This window comes from Pristis pectinata, chromosome 37 (genome assembly GCF_009764475.1).
Source record: "Pristis pectinata isolate sPriPec2 chromosome 37, sPriPec2.1.pri, whole genome shotgun sequence".
In the NCBI taxonomy this organism is placed as follows: domain Eukaryota; kingdom Metazoa; phylum Chordata; class Chondrichthyes; order Rhinopristiformes; family Pristidae; genus Pristis; species Pristis pectinata.
The window spans coordinates 59023-77068 of NC_067440.1; the positions used below are offsets into that span (position 1 = coordinate 59023).

The 18046-nt window shown below is 47.0% G+C and overlaps 1 protein-coding gene across 1 annotated transcript in view; it reads right to left on the bottom strand.

Moving 5' to 3' along the window:
- Positions 1–1835: 1835 nt before the first annotated feature.
- Positions 1836–18046, bottom strand: part of LOC127586488 (probable ATP-dependent RNA helicase DHX34) — a 37237-nt gene continuing 21026 nt past the window's right edge. The window contains 1 exon segment of the mRNA XM_052044503.1: positions 1836–2035. Within this exon segment, the coding sequence (XP_051900463.1) occupies positions 1836–2035 (200 nt within the window).

Genomic DNA, 18046 nt, shown 5'->3' on the forward strand with positions numbered 1-18046 from the left:
GAGAGGGGACGAGAGAATGGGGGAATAAGACAGGGGGAATAAGCCAGAGAGAAAGAGACAGGATGAGGGAGAGAGGGGAAATGAGACAGGCTGAGGGAGAGAGGGGAAATGAGACAGGTTGAGGGAGAGAGGGGAAATGAGACAGGTTGAGAGCAAGAAAGAGAATTTCTCTAATATTGATTGGCACCTCCTTAGTGTAAAGGGGATAGATGGGGCGGAGTTTGTTCAGTGTGTGCAGGAAAGATTCCTGACACATTATGTGGACAGGCTGACTAGAGAGGCCATATTGGACCTGGTACCAGGCAATGAGCCTGATCAGGTTTCAGATCTCTCGGTGGGAGAGCATTTTGGAGATAGTGACCATAACTCCTTGACCTTTACCACAGCCTTGGAGATGGATAGGAACAGACAATATGGGAAAGTATTTAACTGAGGGAGGGGGAATTATGATGCTATTAGGCAGGAACTTGGGAGCGTAGATTGGGAACAGACGTTCTTGGGGAAGTGCACAGCGGAAATGTGGAGGTTGTTTAAGGAATACTTGCATGGGGTTCTGGATAGGTTTGGACCTTTGAGGCAGGGTAAGGATGGTAGAGTGAGGGAACCGTGGTTGACAAGAGATGTAGAATACCCTGTCAAGAGGAAGAAGAGAAGCTTACCTGAAGTTTAGAAAGCATGGCTCAGACAGGGCTCTGGAGAGTTACAAGGTAGACAGGAAGGAGCTTAAGAATGGACTTAGGAGAGCTGGATGGGGGCATGAGAAGTCCTTGGCAAGTAGGGTCAGGAAAACCCCAAGGCATTCTACACGTATGTGAAGAATAGGAGGATGACTAGAGTGAGAGGAGGACCGATCAGGGATAAAAGAGGAAACGTGCCCGGAGTTGGAAGAGGTGGGAAGGTCCTTAATGAATACTTTGCTTCAGTATTCACCAGAGAGACCTTGACGTTTGTGAGGATGGTGTCCAACAGGCTGATATGCCGGGGCATGTCAACGTGAGGAAAGAGGATGTGCTGGAACTATTGAGAAACATTAGGATAGATAAGTCACCGGGGCTGGACGGGATATATCCAAGGTTATTACAGGAAGCGAGGGAAGAGATTGCTGTGCCTTTGGTGACGATCTTTGCATCCTGACTGGCCCCCACTGCCGGCAGCGGTTATGGGGGCAGATATATTAGGGACATTCAAGAGACTTAGATAGAAGGGTCTGTACTGTGCTGTAATGTTCTCTACTCTATTTTCTATGTCTCTCGCACACCCCACGAGTTAACCTCCCACAGCTCATCACGAAGCACAGGCACATCTCAGGACCGTTCAGCGAAAGGATGCTTCATGATTCTGTACCCAGACCCCACAGGACAGCCTAATCTGTCAGGCGCCACGTCCTGCGATGGCACCCCTCCCACTGAAACTGAAGGGCGTAGGATCGAGATGAGCTCCCCCATGCAGGCTTCATTTAGCTGAGGGAGCTCCCTCACTGCCTCTCCCACAGAACGGTGTTCCCTCCTCACCGCCCCTACCACAGTGTGGAGATCCCTCATCACCCCTACCACAGTGCGGTTCTCCCTCCTCACCGACCCTCCCACAGTGCGGAGATCCCTCACCCTCCTCCCACAGTGTGGATATCCCTCAACCCCCCTTCCACACTGCAGCGCTTCCTCACCCTCCTCCCACAGCACGGCGCTCCCTCCTCACCGCCCCTCCCACAGCGCGGCCCTCCCTCCTCACCGCCCCTCCCACAGTGCGGCGCTCCCTCCTCACCGACCCTCCCACAGCACGGTTCTCCCTCCTCACTGCCCCTCCCACAGTGCGGTTCTCCCTCCTCACTGCCCCTCTTACATTGCACTGTCCTTTGGTGATAGATTTCCAAGTTGTGATGGTGTGCTACGTGGAGAGGATCCTGCAGTTGATGAGGTCCTCCTGCTACCCTTGTGCTTGGTGGGAGAGGTGGTGATTTTGGCAGGTCCTGTCAGAGTAGCCCGGGCGAGTAACTGCAGTACATTCCGTAGACGGTGGGCACTGCAGCCGCTGTGAGCTGGTGGTGGAGGGAGGGAGTGTTAAGGGGGGTGGATGGGGTGCCGACTGAGTGGGCTGTTTTGTAAGAAGCAGAGGACAATAAATAAATGTAGCATGTCGTTGGTTCAGCGACGTGAAGATTTGGAATGTGACCAATCCCAACAGTGCAAAACTTCACTCTGCCACAATGCACTTTGAAGTTGAACAGCCAACTTCACCTGTTAGGTCTATGTTTGACTGCTTGGCCGTACTGGATGGAAGGCTGGTCTGTTCCAGAGCCAAGTGGGAGAGAGGGCCAGAGAGGAGTACCAGTCTTCAGGGCCTAGACAGCTGGAGGCGAGGCAGTCAATGGTGGAGCAACTGGGAATGGAGAATGATCAAAGGGTTGGACTTGGCTGAATGCAGAGATCTGGAGGGATTTACAGAAACAGGGAGCAGCGTAGGGGCCAGAAGGGGTTGCAGAGAGAGGGAGGGGAGTAGGTGCTAAAAGGGGTTGCAGAGATTGGAAGGATGTAGGTGCCAGAGGGTGTTACAGAGATAGGGATGGGGTATAGGGGCTGGAGGAGGTTACAGAGACGGGGTCCAAGCACAAGAATTAAGATAAGAGGTGCAGTTCTGTCCAGACTTGCTATTGCCAACAGCGATATCTGATCGATATCTGTGGTTCTGAACCTTATTTGCTGGTCAAGAGTCCTTACTTGCTGTGGACATTGACCGGCATCAAGATTTGGCTGAACCCACCAGTGCCTCTCTGAACCAAACCACAGGCCAGTCTCGCTGTAGCCCAATTCCTTCAGTGTTGGCACTGTGGTGGAAGTGGGGGAGTACTTTGGGACCAGTTTTAAAATAGTTATCGAAAAATATAGGACTGATCCACAAGTCACAGCCCTGAATTGGGGCGAATGAAAAGGCAGACATTACAGCATAGGAATAAGCCCTTCGGCCCACCATGTTGTGTCCACATCCCTCCATTCTCCGCACATCCATGTGCCTCTCCAAGAGCCCTTTAAATGCCTCCACCACCTCTGGCAGAGCATTCCAGGCACCCACCACTTTCTGGTTAAAAGACGCCCCTCACATCTACTTTGAACGCCCCCTCTCACCTTAAATGCATGCCCCCTGGTATTAGATATTTCGACCATGGGAAAAAGATACCGGCTTTCTATCTACGCCTCTCATAGTCTTATAATCTTGTATCAGGTCTCCCCTCAGCTTCTGCTGCTCCAGAAAAGTAGATAAGGTAAATGAAAATCCTAAGAGATTCTACAAGTGTATTAAGAGCAAAAGGATAACCAGAGAGAGAATGGGTGAGGTACTGCAGCACGGCTGATGTTGTGCCTTTATTTGAGAAAGGCTGCAAGGACAAGCCAGGGAACTACAGGTCGCTGATCCTAACATCAGTGGTGGGAAAGTTACTGGAGAGGATTCTGAGGGACAGGATAGAACACAGAACAGTACAGCACAGGAACAGGCCCTTCAGCCCACAATGTTGTGCTGAACTAATTAAATTAGTATTCAAGTGTCCAATTTAACTAATCCCTTCTGCCTGCGCAATGTTCACATCCCTCCATTTCCCGCACATTCACGTGCCTATCTAAGGGCCTCTTGAATGCCTCTATCGTACTTGCTTCCGCCACCACCCAAGACAGAGCATTCCAGGCACCCACCACTCTCTGTGCGTAAAAACAAACTTGCCATGCACATCTCCTTACTCCCTCTCACCTGAGATGCATGCCCTCTGGCATTAGACATTTCGATCCTGGGAAAAAGATGCTGGCTGTCTACTCTATTCATTATCTTATAAGTTTTAATCAGGTCTCCTCTCAGCCTCCGCAGCTCCAGAGAAGACAACCCAAGTTTGTCCAACCTCTCCTTACATCTCATGCCCTCTGATCCAGGCAGCATCCTGGCGAACCTCTTCTGCACCCTCTCCAAATCCTCAACATCCTTCCTATAATGGGGCGACCAGAATTGAATGCAATAGTCTATATGTGGCCAGAATAGAGTTTTATAAAGCTGCAAAATAACTTCCTGACTCTTAAATTCAGTGCCTCGACTTATAAAGGCAAGCATGCCATATGCCTTCTTTACCACCCAATCAACCTGTGTAGCCAGTTCCAAGGATCTGTGTACTTGGACCCCAAGATCCCTCTGCTAATCAACACTGTTAAGGGTCTTGCCATTAACAGTATAATGTCCCTTTACATTTGATCTCCCAAGGTTCAACACCTCATATTTGGCTGGGCAAACCTCCATCTGCCATTTCTCTGCCCAAATCTGCAACTGATCTACATCCCGCTGTGTCCTTTGCCAGTCTTCTACGCTATCCACAACCCCATCAATCTTCGTATCATCTGTGAACTTACTAAACCCATCCATCTGTGTTTTCATCCAGGTCACTTATATATATCACAAACAGCAGAGGTCCCAGTACAGATCGCTGCAGAACACCACCAGTCACGGACCTCCAGCCAGAATAATTTCCATCGACCACTACCCTCTGTATTCTATGGGCAAGCCAATTCTGAATCCAAATGGCCAATTCACCTCGGATCCCATACATCTTAATCTCCTGGATAAGCTCCCATGAGGGACCTTATCAAACACCTTACTAAAATCCATATAGCCAACATCCACAGCTCTACCTTCATCAATCACCCTCGTCACCTCCTCAAAAAAACTCAACCAAGTTAGTAAAACACGACTTGCCCCGCATAAAGCCCTAACGAGACCTTGGTTTTCCAAATGCTCATAAATCCTATCCCTAAGAATCATCTCCAGTAACTTCCCTGCCACTGACTCACTGGTCTATAGTTTCCAGGATTATTCCCGTTTCCCTTCTTGAATAATGGAACGACATTAGCTACCTGCCAATCGTCTGGGACCTTGCCTGTGGTTAGAGAGGACACGGAGATGTTGGTCAAGGCCCCAGAAATCTCATCTCTTGCCTCACTCAGAAACTGAAGTATATCCCATCAGGGCCTGGGGACTTATCCACCTTAATGTTCTTTAAGGGACCCAACACTACCTCCTTCTTTATCTCGAAATGCCTCGAAAATCAGAATGCTCCACACTGATCTCTCTATCCTCCATGTCCTTCTCCTTGGTAAATACTATTGCAAAGTACTCATTTAGGACGTTACCCACATCCTCCACTTCCAAGCACAGGTTCCCTCCTTTATCACTAGGGAGTAGTCCTACCTGCTCCCTAGTTATCCTCTTGCACTTGATGTATATGTAGAATACCCTGGGATTCTCTTTAATCCTACTTGCTAAGGACTTTTCATGGCCACTTCTGACTTTCCTAATTCCCTTCTTGAGTTCTTTTCTGTCTTCTTTATAATCTTCAAGAACACCCATTGATCTTAGCTTCCAAATCCTCATGTGTTTCTTTTTTCTTCTTGACTAAATTCACCACCTCTCTTGACATCCAAGGTTCCCTGACCTTGCCATCCTCGTCCTTGCCATCCTCGTCCTTCCTTCTTAGTGGGACATTCCTGTCCTGTGCTCTGTGCAGTTGGTCTTCAAACACCCTCCACATGTCAGATGTGGACTTGCTCAAAAGTAGCTGTTCCCAATTAACTCTCCCTAGTTCCTGCCTAATGCTCTCGTAATTTGCCCTACTCCAATTTAATACTCTCCCGCAAGGTCCATAATTATCCTTATCTATAGCTACCTTAGAACTTAAGAGTTGTGATCACTGTTCCCTAAACGTTCTCCCACTGAAAGGCTCATTACCCAACACCAGGTCCAGCATGGCCCCTCCTCTTGTTGGGACGATCTACATATTGATTTAAGAAACAGGTGTTAGGCTGCACCTAACAAATTCTGCCCCATCTGAACCTCTTGCACTAAGAAGGTCCCAGTTTATATTTAGGAATTTGAACTCCCCCACGACAACAACCCTGTTGTTTTTACACCTTTGTCTAATTTGTCTGCATATCTGTTCCTCAATGTCCCGGTGGATACCGGGGGATCTATAGTAAAATCCTACCAGAGTGATTGCACCTTTCTTATTTTAGAGTTCTACCCATATAGACTCAGTGGACGAGCTCTCCATTATATCCTCTCTGAGTGCAGTAGTGATATTGTCTCTGATTAATAGCACAACTCCACCACCCCTCTTTTACCACCTTTTCTATCTTTTCTAAAACATCAAAGCCCTGGAACATTAAGCACCCATTCCTGTCCCTCTCTTAACCAAGTCTCTGTTATGGCCAGAGCATCGTAGTTCCATGTACTGATCCGTGCTCTTAAGTTCATCACTCTTACCCATAATACTAGCATTAAGATACACGCACTTCAACCCGTCCGGCCCATCGTGTCCATTACTTTTCTCCTGCCTATTTCTACGGGCCCTGACATCTACCTTCCTCTCAGTCCCTCCACTTTCTGACCTGGTGCTCTGGTTCCCATCCTCCTGCCAAACCAGTTTAAACCCTCTCGAGAAGCACCAGCGAACCTCCCAGCCAGGGTCTACCATCATTTGCAAAGGCAGGGTCTGATTAGGGATAGTCAACATGGTTTTCGCATGGGAAATCATGTCCCATGAATTTGACTGAGTTTTTGAAGAGCTGATGAAGAGGATCGATGAGGGCAGGGCGGTAATGTTCTCCATATGGACTTTAACAAGGCACTTGAGAAGGTCTTACATAGTAGGCTGGTCTGGAAGGTTAGATCACGTGGGATTTAGAGTGCCAAAATTGTCAGTTGGATACAAAATTTGCTTGGAGTCAGAGGGCGATAGTGGAGGGTTGTTTTTCAGATTGGATGCCCGTGACCAACGCAGGGATCGGTGCTGGGTCCCCTGTCGTTTGTCATCTATATTAATGATTTGGATGAGAATGTAGTTGGCATGGGCAGTGAGTTTGCGGACAGTGCTGAAATCTGTTGTGTAGTGGACAGTGAAGAATGTTATTTAAGATTACAGCAGGATCTAGATCAACTGCAAAATTCAGCCAAGGAATAGCAGGTGGAATTTAACTTGGGCAAGTGTGAGGTGTCATATTTTGGTCAGTTAAACCAGGGCAGGACTTGCACAGTAAATGGTAGGTCCCCGAAGAGTGTTGCTGAAGAGAGGGACCTACGGGTACAGATATTTCCCTGACAGTGGTGACACAGGTGGACAGGGTGGTGAAGAAGGCATTTGGCACGCTGGCCTTCATCTGTCAGGACACTGAGTACAGGTGCTGGAGTATCATGTTACAACTGTATAAGACGTCGACTAGACCGTACTTGGAATATCGTGTGTAGTTCTGATCACCCAACAATAGGAAGGATGTCATTAAGCTGGAATGGATGCAGAAAAGATTCATGAGGATGCAACTGGGACTGGAGGGCTTGAGTTATAACGGGAGACTGGATAGGCTTGGACTTTGTTCCCTAGAACATAGAAGGTTGAGGGATGACCTCACAGAAGTTTATAAAATCATATAAGGACATAGATAAGGCGGATGGTCACAAACATTTTTCCAGGGTAGGGGGGTCTGAAACTAGGGGTCACATGTTTAAGATGAGAGGGAAAAGATTTAGAAGGGACCTGAGGGGCAACTTTTTCACACAGGGTGGGAGGTATATTGAACGAGTCGCCAGAAGAAGAGGGGACTAAAAAGACTGCAGATGGTGGAACGGGAGCAAAACCCAAACCGCTGGAGGAACTCAGCAGATCAGGCAGCATCTGTGGGGGGGGGGGGGGGGGGGGGGGGCGGTGGAATTTGACAAGTCGAAGCTTCGGGTCTTGTTCCTCCAGCAGTTTGTCTCTTGGTTGTGGAAAGGGTGACAATTACAACATTTAAAAGACATTTGGACAGGTACATGGATAGGAAATCTGTAGAGGGATATGGGCCAAAACCAGACAAATAGGACTAGGTCAGGGAGGCACCTTGGTTGGCATGGACGAGTTGGGCCAAAGGGCCTGTTTCTGTGCTGTATGACTCAATGACTATATAAAGCTCCCTCCACATCATCCCATCACACACTCCCGGGGTCAGACACAGGGTGAGGCTCCCTCCGCACCGTCCCACCACACGCTCCCGGGGTCTGACACAGGGTGAAGCTCCCTCCGCACCGTCCCGTCACACACTCCCGGGGTCAGACACAGAGTGAAGCTCCCTCTACACCATCCTATCACACACTCCCGGGGTCAGACACACAGGGTGAAGCTCCCTCTACACCATCCTATCACACACTCCCGGGGTCAGACAGACACAGAGTGACGCTCCCTCTGCACTGTGTCATCACACACTCATATACCTCTACAACCAACAATGCCTGTGTGATGAGAGGCAGTGAGTATGTGATGGGGGAGGTCACAGAGTCATTGTCATAAGGTCATACAGCATGAAAACAGGCCACACGGCCCACCAATCCATGTGGACCAGTGGGAACCTAACCCTATTAATCCTATCTTCCATCACTTGGCCAATGGCCTTCGGTGCCGAGGTGATTCAAGTACTCGTCTTGACATTTCTTAAATTTTGCCACCGCCAGCACTCTCTCGAGAAGTGTATTCCAGGTGTTCACCACTCTCTGGGTGAAAAAGGTCCCCTCAGAACCCTTAATCTCAATAGTCCCACTCTGTAGAGATGACCCAATTAACATCTACAGTCCAACAATTCACAGGGAGAAACAAAACTCAACAGTAAAAATCAAGAGCAGAGAGTGACCAAGCTGGGGCAACATGAAATAAGTTCATGGACAAGACGGGCTTGTCCTAAACAAATTTATTAATACGGCTTTATTTGTTTTATAATTAAAAATTCCTTTCTGGCTGTGCTCAACTCTCCCTCAGTACCACCCCTTCCACAGTGTGACACTCCCTCAGCACCGTCCCTCCCACAGTACGATGTCCGTCAATACCATCCCTCCCACAGTGACATCCCTCAATACCATCCCTCCCACAGTGTGACGTCCATCAATATCACTCAAACCACAGTGCAGCACTCCCTTTGTACCGTGCCTCCCACAGTGCACAGTGCAACGTCCCTCTCTACCGCCCCCCACAATGTGACACTCCCTCAGCACCACCCCTCCCACTGAATGTCGATGCCTCAGCACTACCCCTCCCACACTTCGCCAATCCCTCTGCATTGTCCCTCCTGCAGCTTTGGCCTTTGGTCCTTGGTGACTGGTCTCACACACTTGGACTGGATTCAGATGCCTGACATTCTAACTCAGATCCACCGAAACTGTTCATGTTCATATTGTCCTTATAACATGGACGGAAGTCAATTCGGTCCATCGCGTGTTTGCTGGCTCACAGAGCAATCCTATTCCATACTCATTTTCCTGGTGACGTCTTCTCCACACATTTCATGTTATTTTGGAGACTCTATCATTGTGCAGGGGTTGGTGATTGGATTCAGATGGTTAACACAATCTCATTCCCAGCCACATAATACGGGTTTACTCAGGGTTTATCTAGCTTGTACTGAGTGTACTATACAACAAGGTGAAAGGCAAAGTAAACAAGCTAGAGAACAACAGTTGCTTGACATTTGCCACACAAATAAGCCACTGTCCTTATTTGCCCTCTTGTCTCCAAAATATACTGGCCTTTGACCTCCTCCTTCTCATCATCTCTCTCCTGAGCCCCCTGACTTTTCATGCTGTGCCTGTTCCAACAATGGTTTTGAAGGAAGCTTTCTGTCTGAGACTCCCTGGTCCACTCTTCCAACTCCACTGACCAGTCAGCTTCTTGCCGCACTTTCCCACACCACCACAAACGAGGCGACTTCTATTCCCACCCTCCGCGGACCGAAACATTTCCTCTGGGTGAAGAACCTTCAATCCTTGGGGCAAACCCCCAGTTTCAAGTCATCCTCATTCCACACCCACTCTATGTTTGGTCCTGTGCACTGTCCCAATGAGCCTTGATACCAGTGTAAGATCAAGGGAACAACTCTTCATCAACCCTTGAGGCTCAAAGTTGAACTCACCAGTTTTTTGCCGCTTGTGTCAGAACTGGTTGGTTCTGATGTAGGGTCATCCACCTGATATGTTTTCCCCTCTCCACTAGCTAGCTGACCTGCTGAATATTTCCGATTAATTACCATTAATTTGCGATCTCAAGCGACTCCAGGATTTGGGAACACTGTTTCAGCAACAGATCTCCTTTCCCTCCTCTCTTTTTATATCTCTATCTGTTGCATCTCCTTCAGGCAGATCTACTGTGATTAATGAGTCTTCAGCTCTCTCTTTCAACCTGTGCTACCTTGTGACATCGAGTCATAAGGCACAGAAACTGGCTCTTCATCCCACCGTCCATGCCAACCATCAAGCACCCTCTTACAGTTGTCCTTTAGTCTCCCTACATCTCCCTCCAGATTCTACCTCTCACCTACATGAGGAACTATTTACTGTGGCCAATTAACGTACTAACCAGCACACCTTTGGAAACCGGAGCTCCCGGGGGAAACCCACATGGTCACATACGGACTTTACACAGATAGCACTGGAGATCAGGATTGAACCCGGGTTGCTCGAGCTGTGAGGCAGCAGCTCAACCCACTGCACCACTGCGTCATTCAGTCTGAGTCAGTCTGTACTCGATCACAGACATAGTTCCCTGCAGCTTAAAAGATGTTTTCTTTCTCACTTTCCTCCGTTCTGATGAGAGGCCATCAGCCTGAACCATTGTTCCGCTCTCCCCTGGTGTATGTCAGTGGAGGGTTGGAGAACACACGGGTCTAGGAGTACAAGTACATCGTTCCCGTGACACAGGTAGACAGGGTGGTGAAGAAGGCATATGGCATGTTAATTTCCCTTGTGCTACCCCGATGCACTGATGTGATGAATAGATCTGTACGGATGGCACGCAGAACAAAGTTTTGCACGGTAACTCAGTACGTGTGACAATAATAAACCAATTTACAAATAAAAGACGTATGTAACAGGGCTACAGGAAAGATGGCCCATATAAACCAAAGGATTACCTGTGAACAGCAGCATTTTAGTCTGTGCAATATAATGCAAACACTGCCACATCTTTATATAGGAGACATACAGAACAGTGGAAGAACTTGGCCCACGGGCTACCTCAATACCATTAGAACGGGAAATGGGGACAAAGCTATAATCAAACACTTTCTGTAACATGGGGCTTCAGTTCCTGAAAGTTCTAGGCCTTGAAATCATAAGGAATAATTCATCATTTCAGAGAAATTGGATTAAGGATTACAAACCCATGTGAGCAGAAAGGTAAGGCATGGCAAAGGAATGGTGTAGGAGGGAGAGCTGTAGAATTTTGGACCATTGGGAAGATACCTAGGGTAGGTGGGACCTGTACAAGTGGGATGGGTTGAACCTGAACCAGAATGAGTGCAGTATCCATGCTGGGAAGTTTGCCTGTGCGTTTGGGGAGGTTTTAAACTAATTTGGCAGCAGGCTGAGCAGGGACTAGGTGTAGAATCAAATATATAGAAAAGGCTAGGTCAGTCCAGTTGGCAAAGCAGAAACACATGAGGAACAGGTGAGCAGCTTCAAGTTCCTGGGCGTCAACATCTCAGAGGATATATCCTGGGCCAACACAATGATGCAATCGTGAAGAAGGTACGCCAGCGGCTCTACTTCATTTGGAGTTTAAGGAGATTTGGTATGTCACCAAAGACTCTTCCAAATTTCTATAGATGTGTGGTGGAGAGCATTCTGACTGGTTGCATAACAGCCTGGTATGAAGGCTCCAATGCACAGGATCACAAGAGACTGCAGAGGGTTGTAGGCTCGACCAGCTCCATCGGTGGCACAGCCCTCCCCACCATCGAGGACATATTCAGGAGACGGTACCTCAAGAAGGCGGCATCCATCACTAACGACCCTCATCATCCGGGACATGCCCTCTTCTCGTTACTACCATCAGGGAAGAGGTACAGGAGCTTGAAGATTCACGCTCAGTGATTCAGAAACAACTTCCTTCCCTCCGCCGTGAATGGTCCTTGAACCCATGAACACTACCTCAGTATTCCTTCTGTTTTGCACTATTTATTTATTTTTATAATTTATGGTAATTTTATGTCTGTCACCGTAACGCTTCTGCAAAACAACAAATTTCATGACATGTCAGTGATAATAAATCTGATTCTGATGGGAGGATTGGAAGGCTAAGTTGCATCTATTTTAATGCTAGCAGCCTGACTGGTAAGGCATATGAATATAGAGCATCGATCAGCCCATAGGAAAATGATATTTTTGTGATCGTGAGGCGTGGCTGAAGGAAGAACAGGACTGCCAACTCGACATCACAGGGTATCGAAGTTTCAGGTGTGATAACGGGAGATATGAAAGGGGAGGGGACATTACAGTATTGATTAAGGACCCCATTACTGCAGTAATGAGGGAGGATGTCTCAAAAGGCTCTTTAAATGAGGCCATATAGAACAGTACAGCACAGGAACAGGCCCTTCAGCCCACGGTCTGTGCTGAGCACGATGCCACATTAAACTAACCCTTCTGCCGGCACATGATCCATATCCTTCCATTCCCTGCATATCCATGTGCCTGTCTAAAAGCTTCTTGAACACGACTATCATATCTGTTCCAGGCACCCACCACTCCCCGTGTAAAAGTATAAAGTTTGGAACTAAAAATGGGGAAATAACATTGCTGCTATTATATTGCAGGCCTCCCAGAAGACAGCAGAGGAGCAGATATGGTGGCCAATCACAGAGAGGTGTAAGAGGAATGGAACAATAGATTTCAACTTTGTGTAAATAGTCCTACTAGGGATAGGGCACTGTTGGACCTAATCCCAGCGAGTGAAGCCAGGCAAGTGGATGAAGTGTCAGTGGAAGAGCACCTTGGTAAGAGTGATCAGAACTCAGTAAGTTTTAAGTTTTGTGGTAGTTATGGTAAAGGATAAAAGGGGCCCAGAAATTATATGTCTGAATTAGAGGAAGGTCTATTTCTATATCGTTAGACAAGGCTCAGTGAACATAGACCTGGAGCTGCTAGTGTAGGTAAATCTACATTTGGCAGGTGAAATAGTGAGTGTTCACATAAGGGGGATGGGTAAGGACAGCAAGTCCCAGAAACCTTGGATGACAAGGGTTATTCAGGGTTTGATAAAGAGGAAGGGAATCATCAGGTGGATGAACACAGGGAAGGCGCTTCAGGAGCGTGGAGAGTCTAGGGGGGTCCATAAAGCAGAGATTGGGAAGGCAAAGAGGGGCCATGAAATGTCACAGATAAATAAGAAAATCCCAAGCTTTTATAAGTATAACTGAGAGTGAAATGTTAACCAGGGACAGAATGGGGCCCATTGGAAACCAAAGTGGCAATCTATGCATGGAGCCAGAAGGTGAGGGTGTGGTCCTAAATGAATACTTTTCATCTGTATTCACTAAGCAGAAAGACAACGTAGGTGGAGATGTTGGGACGGTGATATTCTAGAGCATGTTAAGAGTGAAAAAAAGGAGGGAGGGCTGATTTCATTAAAATAAGATCGGACCTGGCAAACGTAGACTGGGAGTATCTACTTACAAGTAACTCTACATCTGCACAGTGGGAAGTATTTAAGGAATAAATAACAAATCCTGGTCACTTTATAATTCCTTGAGTTCTTCTCTTTATTTTCTAGGGATTACACTTGGTTCAAACTGATTGGTGAATGCCATAGAGTCAGAGAGTCACACAGCACAGAAAGAGGCCCTTTGCCCACTATCCATGCCGACCATCAAGTACCTATCTACAATAATCCCATTTCCCACTTGGCCCATAGCCTGATATGTCTTGGCCATTCAAGTGACCATCCAGATGCTTCTTAAATGTTGTGAGAGTACCTGCTTCTACTTCTCAGGCAGTGTGCTCTAGATTGCAACAACTCTCTGAGTGAAGATGTTCCTCCTCTGATCCCCTCTGAACTTGTCCCATCACACCTTATACCTTTCGCCTCTGGTCTTACACATGTGCCATGGGGAAAGGATTATTTCTATCTCCCCTATCTATGCTAAGTTGGTAAATTGTAAATTGGTTTATTGTCACATGTACTGATGTACAGTGAAAAACTTTGTCTTGCATGCCGTCCACACAGATCATTTCATTACAACAGTGGATTGAGATAGTGCAAGGAAATATAATAGCAGGATGCAGAATAAAGTGTTACAGTCAGAAAGTGCAGTGCAGGCAGACAATAGGTGCAAGGCCATAACAAGATAGATTGTGAGGTCAAGAGTCTGTCTCATCCTACTCGGGGACCGTTCAATAGTCTTATAACGGCAGGATAGAAGCTGTCCTTGAGTGACGTCTCATCAATGAAACATTTCATCCGAGATAACGTCTTGGTGAACATCCTCTGAACAGTCTGCAGTGCAATCACATCTTTCCTTTGGTGTGACAACCAGAATTGCATACAGAACTACAGCTGTGGCCTAACCAATGTTTTCTGAAGATCTCTCTGCTCTTACATTCAATACACTGGTTAATAAAGGCAAGCACCATTCTTCACCACCCCATCTACCTATGCTGCCACCTTCAGGGATCTTTGGACATGTACAAAAAGATACTTTTGTTCCTCAACTCTCCCTAGGGCTCTTCATGGTGTATGTCCCATACTTGACAGACCTTCCTTACTTCACCACCTCACATATACCAGGGTTAAATTCCATGTACCATTGCCCTGTCCTTACTGGTCGATAATGTCTAAGGCCAACCTCCACACTATCAACAACACCACCAACTATCATGCCATCTGCAAATTTACTAATCATACCCCCTATATTCATATCTAATTTGTTGATGTAGATAACAAGGAGTAAACTTTCCAGCATCAATCCCTGTGGTCCACTTCTGGTCATGGGCTTCCAATCTCAAAAGCAACCCTCCACTCTTCCCCATCTGTCTCCTATCACCAAGCCAATTTTGAATCCAGTTTGATAATTTGCCCCGGATCCCATGGGCCCTAATCTTTTGGAGCTGTCTCCCATGTGGCACCTCGTCACAGGCCTTACTGAAGTCCATGTATGTCACATCTACTGCACTGCTCTCATCGATACACTTTAACTCATCAAAAAATTCAGTCAGATTGCTCTGACGTGATCCACCCTTGACGAAGCTCTGGCTATCTCTGAACTCAGATACTTTTTGGCTCCATGCACAGATTGCCTCTGTTGTCCCGAATGGGCACTACTCTTTCCCTGAGTATTCTTTTGTCCTTAACATACTTGGAAAATTGCTTCATATTTAACTTGATCCTGTCTGCCGGTAATATTTTGTGACCCTTCTTTGGCTTCCTAACATCCTTTTTAAATGCCACCCTACACTTTTTATACTCCCCCATCTTTAGCTCTCTATACCTACCATCTACTTCCTTTTCCTTGACATCCCTCGATATCCAGGGTCCCTGAATTTGGCTTTCACATTTATAGCAACATGTTGGCCCGAAACTTTTGTCATCGTCATAAAACCAGGAGATCATCATTGCAGAGAGGGAACAAAACTTAAGGTGTAAAGAAAGTCAAATGACACAAAACAAAAGAGCTGGTCATTGACTTCAGAAAAGGGGGCGGTGTACATGCACCCGTCTACATCAACGGTGCTGAGGTCCAGAGGGTTGAGAGCTTCAAGTTCTTGGGAGTGAACATCACCAACAGCCTATCCTGGTCAAATCACGTGGATGCCACGACCAAGAAAGCTCATCAACGCCTCTACTTCCTCAGGAGTCTAAAGAAATTCGGTTTGTCCCCTTTGACTCTCACCAACTTTTACCGATGCACCATAGAAAGCATCCCATCTGGACGTATCACGGCTTGGTACGGCAACTGCTCTGCCCAGGACCGCGAGAAACTGCAGAGAGTCGTGGACACAGCCCAGCCCATCTCGGACACCAGCCTCCCCTCCTTGGACTCTGTCTTTACCTGTCGTTGACTTGGCGAAGCAGCCGGCATAATCAAAGCCCCCACCCACCCTGGATATTCTCTCTTCTCTCCTCTCCCATCAGGTAGAAGATGCAGGAACCTGAGGGCACTTACCACCAGGCTTAAGGACAGCTTCTACCCCACTGTGATAAGACTATTGAACGGTTCCCTTCTACAATGAGATGGACTATGACCTCACGACCTACCTTGTTGTGACCTTGCACCTTATCGCACTGCACTTTCTCTGTAGCTGTGACACTTTACTCTACTGTTACTGTTTTTACCTGCACTACATCAATGCACTCTGTACTAACCCGATATAACTGCACTGTGTAATGAATTGACCTGTACGATCGGTTTGTAAGACAAGCTTTTCACTGTACCTCGCTACAAGTGACAATAATAAACCAATGCCAATACCAAATTAGTCCATGGGGAAACACAAAAACAAATTGACGATATATTGGAACAAATGACAGGAACCATAAATAACTGAAATATTTGGAAAGGGAAAAACTACACCCCAGGGAATTCTATAATCTGGCCAAAGCACAAACATGTAGCAGGTAATGTACCAGCAGGAAGACCCATAGGGTTAGATGTGAAAGCCAAATACATCGACTCATTTGGATGGTACACTGGTGCAGCTAGTAGAGCCACTGCTTCACAGCTCTGGTGATACGGGTTCGATCCCGACCTCCGGTGCTGTTTGTGTGGAATTTTCACGTTCTCCCCATGACTGCGTAGATGTCCCTTGGGTGCTTCGGTTTCCTCCCACATCCCAAAAATATGCAGGTTGGTGGGTTAATTAGTACTGCAAATTGCCACGTGTGTGGGTGAGGGGTAGAATTTGCAGAGAAGTTGTCGGCAACGTGGGGGGAATAAAATGGGTCTGGGTAGGATTCGTGTTACAATGGGTGCTTGGTGGTCAGTATGGGACTGCTGGACCAACGGTTTCTGTGGAAAATCTCTCCATGACTCTATTGCTAAACCCCCAGCACAAAAGCACCCACATTGCATCAAGATCACACGTCAGTTTGTAGAGAATGCAAAATCACTGATCATTCCGCACAATGGTACAATTTTCATCCTGGATGTCGAGAGTCATCACACAAATTTAGGGAGATTGAGGAATATAGTCAGTGGAAAATGCCCTTAAAAATATTCTCAGTCCAAAAGAGGCCACACCTGATTACTCGATTTAGAACAGTACAGCACAGAATCAGGCCTTTCAGCCCACAATGTGTTTGCCGATCATGATGCCAATTTAAACTAATCCCATCTGCCTGCATGTAGTCAATATCTCTCGTTATCCTGCCTGTTCATGTTTCTGTCAAAATGCCTCTAGGTCGTTGCCGTTGTATCTGCTTTGGAGGGCCCAGAATATAGTCTCAATTGAGGTGATGAACAAGTAACCTTGATGGGAGGAGCCTCCACTGTAATTGTAATTGGGAAGCCCTTTAGTGTCAGACCAATTAATGAAAGTCAGGTGATTCAGCTTAGGTGTTTAAAAGCAGGGCCTCCAACACACACCATTGCACTGGAGAGCTGGTGGTGTGTGGTACTTAAAGGCTTGGCTTTGGAGGTGAGATGGTTACATTGCTAGAAACAACATAACACTGCCATTAGATTGAGAGTGTGATGTTGGTCCAAATCAAGGAGCTGATTGGTGAGTATATTTCTACTTCGTAAGTTCTCAGTAAAGGTAAGTGCGGCTTTCAATAGTCTGTTCCCAGATGGGGAAAGAAGCCACCTGTTTGGTGAACGTTTACTCTGAGACTTTTTAAAGCCTATTCCATCCCTAATTTTTAAAATGGTGGAGAACTGGGAGCAAACTGATAAAAATGCATGTGAAAAAAATTGGAGTGAACTTGGCCTTTTCTCCTTGGAGTGAATGAGGATGAGAGGTGACTTGATAGACGTGTATAAGAGGCATTGATCGTGTGGATAGTCAGAGGCTTTTTCCCAGGGCTGAAGTAGTTGCCACAAGAAGACAGGTTTAAGGTGCTGGGGAGTAGGTACAGAGGAGATGTCAGGGGCAAGTTTTTCTACTCGGAGTGGTGAGTGCGTGGAATGGGCTGCCGGCAACGGTGGTGGAGGCGGATACGATAGGGTCTTTGAAGAGACTTTTGGATAGGTACATGGAGCTTAGAAAAATAGAGGGCTATGGGTAAGCCTAGTAA